This window comes from Caenorhabditis remanei, chromosome V (genome assembly GCF_010183535.1).
Source record: "Caenorhabditis remanei strain PX506 chromosome V, whole genome shotgun sequence".
Classification (NCBI taxonomy): Eukaryota; Metazoa; Nematoda; class Chromadorea; order Rhabditida; family Rhabditidae; genus Caenorhabditis; species Caenorhabditis remanei.
In genome coordinates, this window is record NC_071332.1 from 7,641,312 (window position 1) to 7,657,396 (window position 16,085).

General features: G+C 39.2%; 3 protein-coding genes across 3 annotated transcripts; 2 read left to right on the forward strand and 1 right to left on the reverse strand.

Moving 5' to 3' along the window:
- Positions 1 to 1,912: 1,912 nt before the first annotated feature.
- GCK72_017988 (uncharacterized protein) lies at positions 1,913 to 5,010 on the forward strand (the record flags this gene model as incomplete). Its single annotated transcript, XM_003112774.2, has 7 exons — positions 1,913 to 1,991; positions 3,217 to 3,449; positions 3,656 to 4,096; positions 4,199 to 4,303; positions 4,355 to 4,421; positions 4,464 to 4,635; positions 4,812 to 5,010. 7 exons carry the CDS (start codon positions 1,913 to 1,915, stop codon positions 5,008 to 5,010), a joined length of 1,296 nt encoding a protein of 431 aa, XP_003112822.2.
- A 7,967-nt stretch (positions 5,011 to 12,977) lies between these two features.
- On the forward strand, positions 12,978 to 14,480 carry GCK72_017989 (uncharacterized protein; the record flags this gene model as incomplete). Its single annotated transcript, XM_003112398.2, has 8 exons — positions 12,978 to 13,289; positions 13,337 to 13,435; positions 13,486 to 13,557; positions 13,605 to 13,895; positions 13,942 to 14,047; positions 14,140 to 14,255; positions 14,302 to 14,372; positions 14,426 to 14,480. The coding sequence occupies 8 exons, from the start codon at positions 12,978 to 12,980 to the stop codon at positions 14,478 to 14,480; spliced, it is 1,122 nt and encodes a 373-aa protein (XP_003112446.1).
- A 640-nt stretch (positions 14,481 to 15,120) lies between these two features.
- GCK72_017990 (uncharacterized protein) lies at positions 15,121 to 15,813 on the reverse strand (the record flags this gene model as incomplete). The annotated part of the gene is made up of 5 exons (XM_003112520.2): positions 15,121 to 15,195; positions 15,260 to 15,335; positions 15,380 to 15,548; positions 15,596 to 15,677; positions 15,730 to 15,813. 5 exons carry the CDS (start codon positions 15,811 to 15,813, stop codon positions 15,121 to 15,123), a joined length of 486 nt encoding a protein of 161 aa, XP_003112568.2.
- Positions 15,814 to 16,085: the final 272 nt, after the last annotated feature.

Below are 16,085 nucleotides of genomic sequence, written 5' to 3' on the forward strand. Positions count from 1 at the left end.
GACTAGACTTTCCTTTCTCCTTTCCTTTGCTCTTTTCATTCTTTGTGCTCTCAGAACCTAATTCCATTTTTCTGTTTCTGGAGCCCTGATGATTGACTACTTCCTCAATGTTTCCATGACTTCCTTAGACATCTAGAATATAGAAAGTGAAATTGTTTCCGTTGTTCAGTGTAACATATAAAGAATTATGGAAGAATTTATTGTAGTTTCGTTGTATGATATCATCTGAATTTTTTTCATTTGATTAATAGACAAGGAAGAAGATTTAAAGTCCCCAAAATTAATTCATTTTTGGCTCTTGCTGCAAAACGTAAAAAAAATTGACCTGACATCGTTGAATTCATAAAAGAGCAAACATAATGGAGCTCCTCCTTTTTATTTGAAACAAAGAGCTCGGAACCAGTGGTCCGTGCTTCCAAACCTCTCAAACACCTACATCAAACCCACTTTTTCATTTTCATGTGCTTCCATCTGGTTTTGCTCGCTCTGTTTCTTTGCCTCACAGAAATAAAACTTCCAAGTGGAAGAAGGATTTGCTCATTTAATTTATCCCAAAGTATCCAATTGAGAAACAACGAAACCTTCATATATAGAATATGAAGGGGGGAGGGGTCTTCTATATGTAACCTAATACTATTTGTTTTCAATATATCCAATGTACTGCCCTAATATATACCTTCAAGTATGTCTCGGTATTACGAGGTGAGCGGTTCGGCGGTTCATATATGAAAAAAGAGAAGGGTTAAGGTCACATGGATCTAGAACTATTCTGCATACATTAACAGAATGTGTTCTGTTCCGGCCGTTAACATTTCAACTTGTTCAATTTATTGTTTGTTCCTCATTCTACCTTTTATGTTTGCCCTACAAGTTCACAGTGATTTTCAAAAATTCTTTATATATCTGATGGCCTTCACCTACAATTTTTTAGAAATAAAATCTAAAAAATGTATCTAGATAGTCCCGGTGTCAATACGTTCCGGTGGAGCGCTCTTTTAAAAAAAACTGACCGAGAACGATGGCGGTGGTGACCAAATCCGATAATAAACCGAAACCATCGGTGCGATGCCCCTGCCTAAACCCCCGTCTATGATGCTTTCAAATCGCCTTTTCGTGCTTCAGAACTCGTTGTCCTTTCTCTTTGATTTGCCTTCTTCTCTGACTATCTGCGTTTCTGATTCCTCTAACGATCTGTGTTTTTGAATATGGTCATTTCGTAAATATGATTATCACATTTGTCATATTATCTCAGTCATTTATTACACTTATCCAAGACTTACTTTTCCTTTCTTTTCTCATTCAGTTACAAGATGATAAACGTTTTGATTGATGGCAGTTCAATGTATCGTGAAACTATCAAGATGTTTTTTGTGTTCTCTTATCAGCCGTCAGAAGCAGAACACAGATGATGTTTGTAAATTTTCACTTTCTTCTAAATCGGTTTCGTTCTGACTCACGTATCTGTATTCTATAGATGATTTCCCAGTACGCAAATTTTACTTACAGATAATAGAATAAAAAATTTTTGGTTGTATCACGGTTACCGTGAAAACGCCCATGCCTTTCCATTAACTCTTCTAGATACAATTCCATCAGGAAAGCAACTGTACATTCTGTTGTACCTAATGCAAACTGACTCGAAAACAAGTACATTCTCGAAACCCAATACCACATTTTCTCTCATCTCTTCCGCGCCCATTCTTCCCTGTCTGCGTCTCTTCATCTCCTGTACTCTCTCCTTCATTACAGCTTGTATCATCTAGTTCACTTTCGCTTATTAGCACTGTTTGCCTGACACCCTTTCGCCCCTCTTTTCTTCTTGTTCGCACTTTTCCCCTTCGTCTGAAAGTAAGTCTTTTCAGCTAGGTTTCAATTCAACAAGGAGAATAAGTCTGTTCATATGTGAGACTCGATGATCAACTCGCTGCTCGTCTATTCTTTGATCCCGATTACCTTAATTGTAGCAGCTGAAACTGAAAATGCGACTAGTGGTGAGTTGAAAATATCTATATTAGTTGTCTGGCCAGTTGTTGATCAGAAAATAAAGGTGAAAGAGAAAAGTGGAATCTGAAAATTGAAAGCAATGAATGGATTTAGAGTTGAAATATGCAGAACTGGAATTGAAATCCGCATATTTAGTACTAACGTTGGGAACTGTTTCTACGCACTTTAAGCCGAACCCAGTTGTAATGATTTATTTAGAGCCTCTGTTAATCATTATATATAAAAGACAATTCGGCGTTGTCTGAGGCACTGTCCGCAGCGGTTTTGGAAAGAGAAGAGAAACTGGGCCAGTGGGCAAAACCGAACTAGCGTGCTTCGGACAGCGACAGCCGCTTTGGACCACTCGGCCATGCGGACACATTCGAAAGTCAATGACCACGTGAATGAAGAGAGACCAGCCGGCTCAACCGCCGAAGGCGGGGGAGACAGGCTGGTCAAGATATAAAATCAGTTCACTGAACGCTCGCAGGTCATTCAAAGTCTTACTTGTTTTTCTGAAACAGTCAGCAAAAGGCTTTTGAGCGTTTTCGAGTTTCAATACTAATAATCTTGAGATCAGACCGGTGATTTTTCTTGAACTGATAGCACTGTCGTTTTGAGATTTCGATCAGAACAAACTTCAAGTTAAATCCACTTTCTTGCTTCTTCCAGTTTTGAAAATTTTGTCACCAGGACTCAATTTAACCAGAATTACTAGGATTCACAACTTTTACAAGACTTTGATACTTCAGTTTTTTGGTTTCCGTTATTTCAGAACATCCGAATAGAGAATACAAACTTTATAAGTATCCTATCCATTCTGCCGTTTCTTTAGCATCCGCCAAACCATCAAAGACCGTTTTTTTCTATTCATTCTCTTTTGAATGTAGTTCAATCAAAACTTCATCGATATTAATCTTATTCTGCTGCTTTTTGTGAATCACGGTTGCGCAACGAATCGCGAGATGCGCCGGGAGAGAGACACGCAATCACAAAGAGGGCAAGCCGAGGGCGATTCGCACAATAGGACCAGTTCTTGCAGATAGACACACTTTTTTTCTTTTTTTTCGCAGAATTTTATTCAATACCCTTAATTCGAAAACGGCCAGTATTATTCACATGTGACTGATCAAGGCAATGAGAATCTGAATTATTAAGAAGAAATATACAGTGAAACATAGGAATTTAAGGGGCCTACTGTAGTTACAAACCGAAAAATCGGAATATTTTCAGCTGAATTTCTCCTACCAACCAGACGAACACCTCCATCGAAACCCCAACACGGAGTTGACTTCCTCGGACCTCTTTGGTTATCAAGAACATATAAAATAACATGTTGTCGAAGAGGAACTCCAGTTGCAGAGAATCCACATTTAGTGAGCAATTGGACTGAAACTGCATCCGATTATGCAGTTGATGAGAAACTCATTGGAACAGAACAAGACGATCACTGTCGTGTGTTCCAGGTATGCATTGATTGAATTAGTACTAGTTTCCATTTGATCTGGAAATTGATCTTTGTAACTTTGGCTTTCCTTTTGAGATGAATGTTACACATTGTATCATGAGATTTTTTGTTTGACCGATCACACAATACTAGGAAGTAAATCATCTAGCTTTTTAACAGTAAATAAAAATACCAGCCCGTTTTCAAGAATAAAATAATTTTCAGGGAACATTCTTGCTTTCCGCAGCTGCTCTATACAACTCCACATTCATCAGTTATGGAGTTCAGTGCAAATGTCCAGATGCGGAAGAACAACAGCTGGATCAGCACTGTCGACAACTTCCAGCGTGTCAAAATGGTGGATACCGTAGTCAATCTATGGGAAGAAGATGCTCTTGTCCTCAACCATATTTTGGAGAATATTGCGAAAAACTCTGCGACCAAGGACAGGTGCTAGTTGGAATTGACGGCCACAACTACTGTAGTTGTCTTCCATTTTATCAAGGAGAGACATGTTCAGATCTTGTTTGTTTGAATGGAGGGCATGAATTCAGAGGTAGATGCAGTTGTCCGCATAACTTTGTTGGGTATCATTGTGAAATTGATACAAATAAAACGAAATCCAACTCGAGGTACACGAAGTACGGACCACAATCCAGTTCTGAGGTGAGTCGTTTTGATTTGAAATTTAGAACGTACCGAATTGTAACACTCTGTGTTTTCAAAACTTCAAACTTCCAAATTCAAAAAAGTTGATATTGTTTTCAGAACGGTGAACTGTTTAGCAGAGACATCTCGGGTACCGTGTTCAGTCTCGTCATGATTGTCGTACTCGTCGTTTCAATGTATTTACTAATGAAGCATCGGATGCAGGTATCAACTTTTTCCTGTGAATATTTGAAAAATCATTTCGTAATTGTCTAGGTACAATCACAATATACATCATCGCGAAGAGAAGAAATGAATCGAGCAGCACAGATTTATGGAATTGGTAATTGATTAGTTGCTTTCAAATGTAAAATTGCACATTCAGAACGAGGAGGTGCCGGAGCTACTACGATAAGTAGGGATGATATTAGAATATTACCATTTGTGGCTGCAGGCATTCAACCACCACCTCCGTATGCAGTTTCTAGAGCAACACGAAGAGAAACACTCCCACCATTACCATCATATGAAGATGCTACAAAGGATACTGTAATCGGGTTAGTATTTATTGAAAATAACTTTTCTGTAAAGTTTTTTGATGATATTAGCAAGGTCCATGAGCTCGTTTTGAAGTTTACGCCTTACCTTAGTCTAAGGGCGTACTACGTTGTTTCATATTTTTTTATTGAGGTCCTCAACAATAACATCAACAATCATTTCATTCATTTTTCAGACCTGCTGCCACAGTGATAGAAATGCAGCCAACATCCACTACGGATACTTCAACTCCAATCTCCTCATCTACCCAAGAAACACCTCGATTACCCGAATCAGGTCCTCCAGACATCCCATCCAGCTCATCTCCCCCACCTCCATTCGAATCCGAACCTCCAACTATTCAACGAAACGTGTCAACGAGACGAAGTCTATAGTTATTCAATTCAATTTTTGTACATTCTAGGTCATCTTGTACATCTTCTTACTTACTTTAAGGCAGATTCTAGACTGCCCTCAGGACCTGTGCCCTTAAAAACGGTACAAATCAAAACAACATTGCTCAGTATTTCTTTTAATAACATCACTGCTCTCACTGTCATCTCGGTTATTTTCGAATGTCCCAAGACCTTTTATCACTTTTTCCTCCTCTTGGCTCATCACTTTTCTTCCGGGTACTTTCTCGAATTTCTAGTTTTTCTTTGTTTCGGTCGTCTAGTTTTTTCTTGTTTGTATCTAATTGTCAATATCAGTTTTTCTCAATAAAACTGTACAAATCATAATTGTTCTTTTTTCTCGGTTCGAATCAACAGATTTATGGAGTCATAAAACGAAAAACAGAACAAAAAACGAGAGAATACTGGCGCCTGTAAATCGTTTTTTGTGAGTGGATGGAAGAGCGGAGCCTCACTCAGATAAGCTGTCCGTTAAACATTGTTCGACAGAAACGACAATGAGAAAGAGCAAATTTACAGTGTGATGATGAGCCTTCACCACTCAGATCATCGCATTTTCTCGTTTTCTAATTATTTGATTTTAGAGTTTCCGATTTTATCGAATCATGCTTAATGATGAAGATTGAATTCGTTTCATGAAAAGAAGGGAACTGGACAGATTTGGTAGTATTACATGATTTTTCTAAAACTCTCTTTTAAACTTTAGATCATTTTGGGCTCAATTGATTGCCTCATTACTCCACTTTTCTTCTGAAACTATTGTTAACAGACTCTCCCCAGGCAATGGGTGGTAATAGGCCAGAGCCAATCGCATAAATTAAAAAAAAGAGATATCTGCAGGCAAGAAAGTCGGTTCAACCCTTCCAAGTTAGACATTCTTTCTTTCCTCTTTTTTGCACATTCCTTCTTTTGCAGAGCTCCATTTATCATCCAACTAAAACACAATCGTTCCTTTTCGTTTTTTCTCACATTGTTTCTTTCCTCCCACGCGGCCAAAAACAATGCCTACTTGTACATATGTATGTCAGTTCGCAGCCAGTTTTCTCTCTTATTCTATCTTCTTGCTCGTCGTCGGCGTGCCCGTGCACCTATCAGCTAATCAGATCATCTGAAGAGTAAATACAAAGAATATACGTATGAACCCGTTTGTGCTTGTTTGAAGGCGACAAGGGACAAAAGCACATTTGCGTGAATATGAAGAGTAGGTCGGCTGGAAATATAAATCTAGTTAGTGATGTTTTGTGGGTTGCAGTATAAAAACTATGGAATGTATTGTTCGCTGAACTTCTATAAGTAAACAATACATAAGTTGTCTGAAACAACTTCAGGTCATCCGTTCAATTTTCGATGTGTAGCTGAGATATATGCCGAAATGTAATTGGTTTGTAAATTTAAAGACCTCTGAGCCTACCAGGACAAAAATTGAAAGCTTGGATCACATAAATCTAGTCAGATTCTCTGAAATTGATACAGCAGATTTTTAGATCTAGATCTTCCATTCCGTTTTCTAAATTTACAACCATGAAAAATAAACGTGAAAGCATTTCAAAATTCTTTCGATCTTCGGCCGTCAGTCTAGATATCTTGGTTTTCTATCATATACCAGTCCATATCACAGCAATACTAAAACCCTTTAATAGAATATTTCGAATATTTCAAACAACAGGTTATTATGAATTATGTTGCCTGGTTCAAGATACTATCATCTATTTTTGGAATACACGTTGTGTTCTTCATCAATCCCGACACAACACCCCTCATATACCTATCATCAATCTTACCACACATCTGCTGTTTTTAGAAACTTTCCCCCTCCATCTTCTCAATTCGTCGCCATTTTCTTTCTTTTCATTTTCTTCCTTCTTCACTTTTTTGGTTCATACCTTCCGCATCTATCCCCAGGTTTTCCGCGCACTTGGCGCCATAATGGTGTCTGTATCCAGATTAGGTTAATACCTCATTTTCTCTTTTTTGTCGCCTCGTTCCGCGTACATCATAACTTTTCAATTAAGTGATGACAAAGAGATGAACCGCCTTTTTATGTTCTCATGTTCCTTTTTCGTGTTTATTACCCATGCCGCCTTTCTCTTTCATTGTCTCTTTTGTACTCAATGGACCGTTTCGAAAGTCTCACACTAATTTACTATCCTTTTTTCCTCCGGCATGGATTCGCTCATTTCTGAATAGTTTCTTATCTACTTGCCTCTTCTTTGGATTGATGTCATGTGTCTGAGTATTTGTGTAATAATTTCACGGTGCGTTCGACCACCACCATAACAAAATGTAATGGTTACCGTTATAACTGGAATCTACAGTATTCTTTCGAATGGCACCTCAATAAAGTCGAAATTTAGAAAATTCTGAATTGTACTGTACGCATCGGCTCTTTTCTGCAAAACCATTTTAAAATTGTGGCTACTTTTGCTTGTTTCTGCAGAAATTTTGACACATTTTTGAGACATTCCAAGCAGTTTTTCGTAGGCGGGGAGGACGGTTTGCGGCACTTAAAAACATCGAGGACAATTCTACTAGGAGCCACTTTTTCCTTGAAACTCGCACGTTTTCACCGAAATTGTTTCTTTTTGCCGATTGAGTTTTGTTTTGTTGACGTCTAGAATTTCAGAAGATTCTTCTAGAATCACTACATTTCTAGGAGGTTCTATTCATACCTTCTGTAGCTCCTCCATCAGAACTTCCAGCAGAATTTTGAACTTCTAGAAGCTACTGGAATCATCACTCTATTAGTCACGTGACTTTTCGATTGGCTCGGTGCCAATTGGATCGCTTTCTGATATCTTCGAGATGACCCTTCTCCTCCTTCTTGTTTCGTCACAAATGACGGCACTGGAGCCATTGAAGAGGACACTACCTCCGACACGTGTCCAGAAGAAGGGGTTGCAAAATGAATTATTAGTCGGGGAGAGCAGAAACAGAGCAGCAGTGGAAGAAGATTCGATCAACGCAACGAAGTTTGCACCGCGTCCGATCTATGCTTCGTTTCCCAACCTGTTGCGTTTTTCGCGTTTTCCTCTCCCATCAAATCCGTTTCCTACGGTGCTCCACCAAGTACACAGGTTCATTCAAAAAGCCTCTTTATCTTATACACTATTTTTGTCGGAGAAACAAGACGACGACGACGACACAACGACGATGCAGTCGGGAGGAAAAGCAAGAAGCGAAAGAGAAGTAAGAGAAAAAGAAAAGAAAAAGCATCGGGCGCGACTGTTGGGGCCACATTCAGCAACATTAATCAAACGGCGAATCTGGCGGGCTCTTCTTCATCCTCTCCCGTTTTCCGTGATATTCCTATCGTTCAAGCCGAGCCGCCCTCAAGTCGGCCGTCTCCATCTCTTTTTCTCACCCTAGGGCACCACCGCCGCCGATTTTTATCACTCGATTGATATCAAATCTCAATTTTTGATAAAATGAAGAGTTCAAAATTTCACTTTACGATGTGTCGTCTTACACTTTCTGGTATAGGTCATTTTTCATTGCGATTACAATGGGATGTGTGCGAAGACAGATAGGGGTGTTACAGTAAGACAATCATCATCATTTGTTGCAATTTGTTGACAGTTTCTAAGATTGTTTCTAGATTTTTCGAGTGTTGATTTTCCCCACTTTTTCACTTAGCAAGACTTCATCAAGAGAGAAACTTCTAGACTTTTGTAGCACAGACTACAGAATTTCGGTTCCTTGATCCTCCATGTTCTCAAAACTTGTTGAACACGTGGTGCTCCTAGAGGACAGAGATATCAATCTCAGTATCTCAGAAACTGATCGATTTCAAGTTTAGTGAGCATCGAGCAAAAGTTCAAGAGGTTACCGTCTTCGTATTTTGCTGCCATTTTTTTCTGCGTGGTAGAGAACACCCATCATTGGTTTCCTAATGGCGACAGATGTTCATTCATGCCACAGATGTTCGTCTGGACTCCTCCCCCACTCCCAGATACTGTAACTCTTGGAAACTATCTGTATATGTTTCGAAACCTTCCACATGTGTAATTTTCCATCTTCGTACAAAATATGAGTAGTCAAGTCGAAGTCACATAAGCCGACATCTGTTCCACCTGCACCCAAAGTGGTATTATGACTCATTTGACCTTTTTGTCTCCATTTTTCCGAACAATGCCTGTCCAGACCTTCTTCTCCCACCAAAACCACCATGTGACAATGCTCGAGTCGTCCGTGGCTCCATTCGACATGAACAAGACAACCACGTTTTTGTTTGTGTATCCATTTTCTTATGTCTCTGTCGCATCTAAGCATCTATCATGAGAAACGACCGGAGTCCCAACTCTTTTTTCTCCGATCATCTAATCTAGTGGAACACCCCTCTTCGGATCGATTTATTATCCCAAACGCATGTGTTTCTTTTCCCTTTTTGCTTTTTTTGGCGCTCTCTGATCCCGGAAATCACGACCAAATGTGTCTGATGAAGATGGATCTGTGGTGATCGGAAGCACATTGCAAACACATGCACAAGTTCGAATCGATCTGTCTATTTCGGGAGGATTGTCTGAAAACTTCTGGAGACTCAAACAGTATGCTTCTTTTTTGAAATGTTGTTTTCCCTTTCTCGTGTACACAAATCTGTTCGCCACGACCACGACTCGTTGGTCTGTTTTCTTTGTTTCTTTTCTCTCATTTCTCTCGTTTGTAACTTTTTCCTTAATTTGAGTTCTCTGAATTAGAACATACTCAATCCGTGAGCTTAATACTACTAGTAGATGTAATCCATCAGCATCTTGTTTACAGTTTTTTTTCTAGTTGTGCTACTGGAAGAATTTTGAAAAGTACACTGTACTCTCTTAGCAGTCTTCAATATTCATTCTATAAATAGTCTTCATAATTCTAAAAATAAATTGTCTCTTGATCTACATGCCGTCATAGCTCATTCTTCCAGACCCACTCACTTCTAAACTTAGCTTCTTCTCTCTCTTCTTTTTCTTTGTCTCATCATTCTGACGCGTGTTTTTTGAAATTTGAATTCCGGTACAACTCTCTAAAATCTCTTTTCTTATTGTCCCCTTCATTATTATCCGTCTCCCATGACCTCGTTGCTCTTCGTTTATTGTCGGATTGATATCAAATTACCAGAAGTTTTTGTGGCATACGTCAATCGTCTGACATGCATAGCAAATGCACAAAAAATGCGAACAAGTATAAAAAGTGGGATGGCACATCTGTCCTTTCCGAAACAAAAAAACTATACTTCGTTTATTCTAATCTCACGTCACTTTTTTGTGTTAGTTTCAAAGCAAAGTGAAAGTAGTTGGGGGAGTGCCTTGATTCAATTTCAATTTGTTTCGGAACCGCCTCCAAACAATTGCAAAAACTTTGTGTATCTCGAAAGGAGACCCATCTGTGGGAGGATAGAGTCCTCGATCGGAGGCGGAATTAGGCCTTTTTTCCAATTTCGTACAGCTCATTTTCTACTTTTTTCGGAACATAATGAATAAAAACCCCAAAAAGGGCGGTGCTAAACAAGTAAAGTGCAACACTATAAAAACTCGTCACTGGTGTGACATTTAGAAGGTTTTTTTATGGGAGAATACGGTGCACTGATACTTTTTTGGGATTCGTTGAGTCTTCTTTTGAAATAAATGTCAACTTTTCATTAGTTTCATTCTGAAAATTTATATTCCGATCCTTGAAAGGCTCATATTATTCTTACTTTATGTTATTGTTACCTTGCATATCCCATCGAACCGTTACTGTATTTTTAATGTATCCCTTCATCTTCTTCTTCAATTCGATCTTCTGTTCATTTTTCTTTTTCGCTCATTAAAAATAGTTGACCTACTTCTTAACTCAATTATCTCTAATCAAATAGATCCCGTTCTTTTTCTTTTCTTATGTTTCGAGTCTCTCCTTCAGATTCTAATTATACATCTATTCAATTCATATCCCTCGCTATACACATATTGACCTTTTCCACTACGTCTTCATTTTCTACAGTACTCTTTTCCCTCGAAATGGCGCCAGAGTGTCGTTTCCGAAACCTTCGAATCCCATTTACAGTAACCTATCCTTACGACCTTTTTTGAGAGAGACGTCCGAAGACCTTCAGTGACGTTTTGTGTCGTGTTTTCGATTTTCGGCCAGCTGAGACACTAGAAGTAATTTGAGAGAAATTGTCGAAAAAGACGTGAGCAAGTAGAGATTTAGTGATGGATATATCATGACTGTTTGTTTACTTTTTTCCCGATGAACATCGTCACTTTTTGTTGTAAAAATGAACATTGTTCGGATGAGTTTAGACTGTTTAGTTAGGGGTCGGATAGATCAGATTCGAATCAAAACAGAATTTGGGTAAAGATATCTGGGATCTCGCTCCAATGATGATATTGATTTTAGAGAGAGAGATCAGAGACTCAGACATAGAAACAGAGGCGCAGCTATTGTGAGTAACTCCGTAGTTAGGAAAATTTCGATTAGTTACATACGTTTAAAATAAAAGAATTGTTCAAAACTTAACTTATGAAAAACACAAACCTGATCTTCAAAACGTTCCAAATAAAGTTGACGTCGGCACGGAACCAGGTACTGAGATCCAAGGATATTTGTATTCGAAAGGCGCAAGCATCTGAAAACTATCAGGCTCTACACATATATCTGAGCAGCTTTGAAGTCGCCGCCATCTTCGTATCGAATATCATATCAGGGTCGGAGTGAGAAGAAAACATTCTTGAAGAAGAGAAGAAGAAGCAACTTCTTGCTGTCCTGTGAAGACCAACCGGTTGACACTCATGTGATGATGAGCTTCTCGTTCTTCTTTTACTCGAAAGTTTCACATTCCATTCCATTCCTAGTTTTTATTCAGCCTCTTTTTTACCGAGCTCCGTTCACGGAATCCTCCTTCAGTTCTTCTTTTTTCTATTGGCTACTCCCTCGTTTTGACCATACTTTTTTTGGTATTGAGTCTCGTTGCAAATGTTTACCAACCAAATCTGCAACTCTTCGAAGCTTCTTTCCCATAGCTCGAAGTGCCGACGAGAGCAACCTTGCACGATCCCCCGGGTGCAATTCATCATTAGTGCTCTGGAACTTTTTTACTCGGGTTGAGGAGAGCAGAGGCAAAACTTATCATAACCAAAAACGCCTTCTCTTCTTTGGCGCCGCACCGCCCCTCGTCTTTGTGCCTCCCCAAAAATTGTTGCGATTTTCCAATTCTCTTGCCAACAAAAAACGCCTGTTCCCAAAATAGACAAGAGTCACTCTGTCGCTTTACCAACTCAAAATAATAGCCAATTTCTGAATGATTCCTCGCCCTTTCCTCCCAACCATTTCTCACAGAAATTCGATTCTCTTTTTTACTCTTTCAATCTTTTTCATTGTTGCCTTCTCTTCTTTTGGAGCTATTGTTTTTCACACCCACTTGAAATGAAATGCTGTGGGTGTTCCTGTTCCTCCCACTCAATCGTCACATTCATATTTCCTTTTCCGGCAGATGCTTCGGCTTCTTATATGGGTGACAAGTAGACGACACATTTCAGAAATCTGTCCGTTGCACACTTTTTGCAACATTTCTTTTTTTGGATTTCTGAACTGGTTGTTCCGTTTTGCCCTTTTCTGTTTTGTGTTTCATTGCTCTGCTGTATCACTTCCGTCCCTGTGAGCAGGGTTCTTTTCTCTGATCATTCAATAAAATAAGGTATAATCATTTTTTGCGTTTTCCAGTACAATGAGATTTGTAAAGCCTCTCGAATAAAAATCCCAGTTTCAAGATGTTCCTGATCATTTCTTAATCTCTCGTTGATTCATCCGTAACATCTCTATTCTATATCCAACTATTTTCAGCCTGATTATGCGCTAAACAAGAGGAGAGTCGTCATCGGCGAGCCAATATAGAAGTCCTTGTCCCCTGTTCCCCTTTCCCTTTGTCCGTACTGTTTCAACATCCCCTACGATATGTCCAGTGGCTGCCTGATGCGCCCAACTCAACTATGAACGACTCTGTGCGGACAACTACAACGATTTCAAGCACAAAATCACTTGTTCTCCGCTTCCAACTGTCCGCCATTCTCCACCTCCTCCTCCTCTCCTTCACTCCAATCATCATGTCTGTAACTGCTGAAAATCACAATCAACAGATGAATCGAGCAGAGTCACACAGTTTACGACGCGGTATGCTTCGTAAACTTGGACTCGAGCACGTTCCAGTTCAGACTGGACCGAGTATAGATGTTCCACAGCATATGTGGGACATTTATGATGATGAAAATGATGTCGACTGGGTCAGACATTATTATCCGAAGGTAGTCATTCTGTTTGAACCTTTAAAGTAATCAAGATTATTTTTCAGGAGATCATTGAAGATAACGATGGATTCATTTTGTCTTATAACCTTTCATTGGCAGCACGAAACGCCCACAATGAAGAAGTCCATAAGGCAATTTTAAAAGTGAGTTTTTCGTTGTCTATTCTGACAGTAACTGACTCTATGACTTCCAGCTTCGTTTACGACGCAACAACAAAGCGAGGAGGTCCGGCAATTTTTCTATTTATTTCTTCGAAGATGATATGGTTAGTCTTTGACTTGAAAACATTAGCATTGAAACAAAAACTTTCAGAACAACGATCGGTTTCAAATCGAATCTCGATCCGTCGATAATCTAACCGATTGGATTGATTTCGATGTGACCGCTGCGTTCTCAAGACGGACAGACCGTATCAGTTTCTTTGTCGAATTGCCGGAAGATGTGGAGATTGAAGAGACACAGAGCAGCTCACTGAGTTCATTACCATACGCAAGAGCTCGGAGTGCGCCGCTTATTGTGTTCAGTGACCTGTCCGAACCGTCAAGTGTAAGGCGGAAACGGAGTGCACAAACAGGCAACAGCGAACGAAAAAATCGAAAGAAGGTAACACAGTTTATCAGAAATATTCATTCTACATTCTGAATTTCAGGGTAGAAAACATCATAATAATGAGGCGGAGAGTAACCTCTGCCGAAGAACAGATCTCTATGTGGATTTTGACGATCTGGGCTGGCAAGACTGGATTATGGCACCAAGTGAGTATCCGCAACATTTTCTGGAAAAAATATTTTCGAGAAAAAAACGCAAACTGAACTTTTGAAATTGAGAGAAACGTGTCAAATTACAGAGGGCTACGATGCGTATCAGTGCCAAGGTTCCTGTCCAAATCCAATGCCAGCTCATTTGAATGCAACTAACCACGCTATTATTCAATCACTTTTACACTCTTTAAAACCTGATGAAGTGAGTTTTTATATATTCGGAACGTATTCATTTCTTTTCTTTCAAGGTACCACCACCATGCTGTGTGCCTACTGAAACGAGCCCTCTTTCGATTCTCTACATGGATGTAGATAAAGTGTAAGTTCAATGGAATCCAGGGAAACTAAATCTCATGAATCATCTATTTTCAGAATAGTGATAAGAGAGTATGCCGACATGCGGGTTGATTCATGCGGGTGCCGGTGATACCTGCTTCTTCTACGTCGTCGCACATTACCACTTTTTGTCTTTTCCTCCAGTCCGTCCCCCCAATTAATTCCCTATTTACTAACTCATTTTTTTTTCTGTTTTTGGTGCAATGTGTAACGGGTACAACCTTCTCTCTCACCGACAACCGTTTTTCCTTCTTGTTTTCTTCTCTTCTTCCCCGATGTTTGTCCTTGTCTCTGTGATTTTTGTTTCCAAATGTTCCTTTTCTCCCCCCTCACGAGCTCTTCTGAAGACGGACACCCACTTTTCATCCCTTTCTCACCTTGTTTTGATTTTCCTTTCTCTTTTTATTTGTTCCAGTTCCAAACCTCTCTCTCTCTTCTCACTCTCATCATTTTTCACTCGATTAGAATTGAATGTTCAAAACAACAAGAATTCAAATGAATTGATCTCATCGTTCTTTTTTGTGTCTGTATGCACTGATCCATGTCTTCTTTTTTTAGTTTTTAAATGAATATTTTGATAATGACAAACGAGTTTACTGACAAAATGAGGAGAACAAAACGAAATTGATAATTTGTAAAATTATGAAAGCAAGGATTTCGAATCGACGGTATGCATTGTGCCATAGTTTTCTGAAAAAGTAAAAGCCGACTCAATACTGGAAATAGGCGAATTACCTTCTCCATTCCGCAGAAGAGTGTAAGTTCAACACTTCATTGAAAGTGGACATGGTGTATTTCACTTCAGCCTGAAATAGGCAGATGCGTCTTATTTTATAAATCACTGTGACTAGTTTCCTTTTAAAACCTCACCAAACACATATCGAAATTTGCGATTCTTGGACTTCTCATCGACTCGGCTCTTGCAGAATCCAACGCTGCGTTACATCTGAAAATCTATAATTATTTCTATGTTCTCAAACTAATTCTTACTTCGATCTCTCTGTGTCCAAACTAAATTGGTCACTTGGTGATGGAAACATTGGTGGAGTTGGATCAGATTCTAATGGGCAACATCTCAGATGGAAGATCAGAAATGGAAGAAGTTGGTGGAGTATTTCAATGAGCGCACCGAGTAATAGGAGAGATAGCAATTGATAATCTGTAATTATGGTAATTGGTGGTATGAAAACAAAACGGGCCACTCACTGAAACTATTCAAAGATCCAGATTTCGGTCCTTGACTTGCAGAAACGACACTGATAAGTAACCCGCAACACAAGAAGAACCCCTGAACACTCATTTTCTCTGTTGATTGACAATTCTTGTAAGAAAAAACCCACCGACACAGAAGACTTTTGAACTATTCTAGAGACTGGGAAATATTCGAAAATCATAGCCACATTGACAAGAAACATGAGGAACATTGATACTCGAAGGGACGTTGATGGTCTTCGAGTTACACGAAATTCAAAAATAGCTTGCTCAAATGATTCGTTTTTATGAACAACCCATTGAACAAACGCTTTTGAAATTTCAAAGTGCCAATGTGAGTTTGACTGGAAACAGAAGAATACAATAGCTTAGGTTTATCTGAATCAAACCTTTTCTTGTGCGGTTGAGACAAAATGCGGGTTTAGTGTTAACTGAGATGAGTTTCTCGTGATGGAAGTAAACCGTAGTTGAAATAGATGAGCAT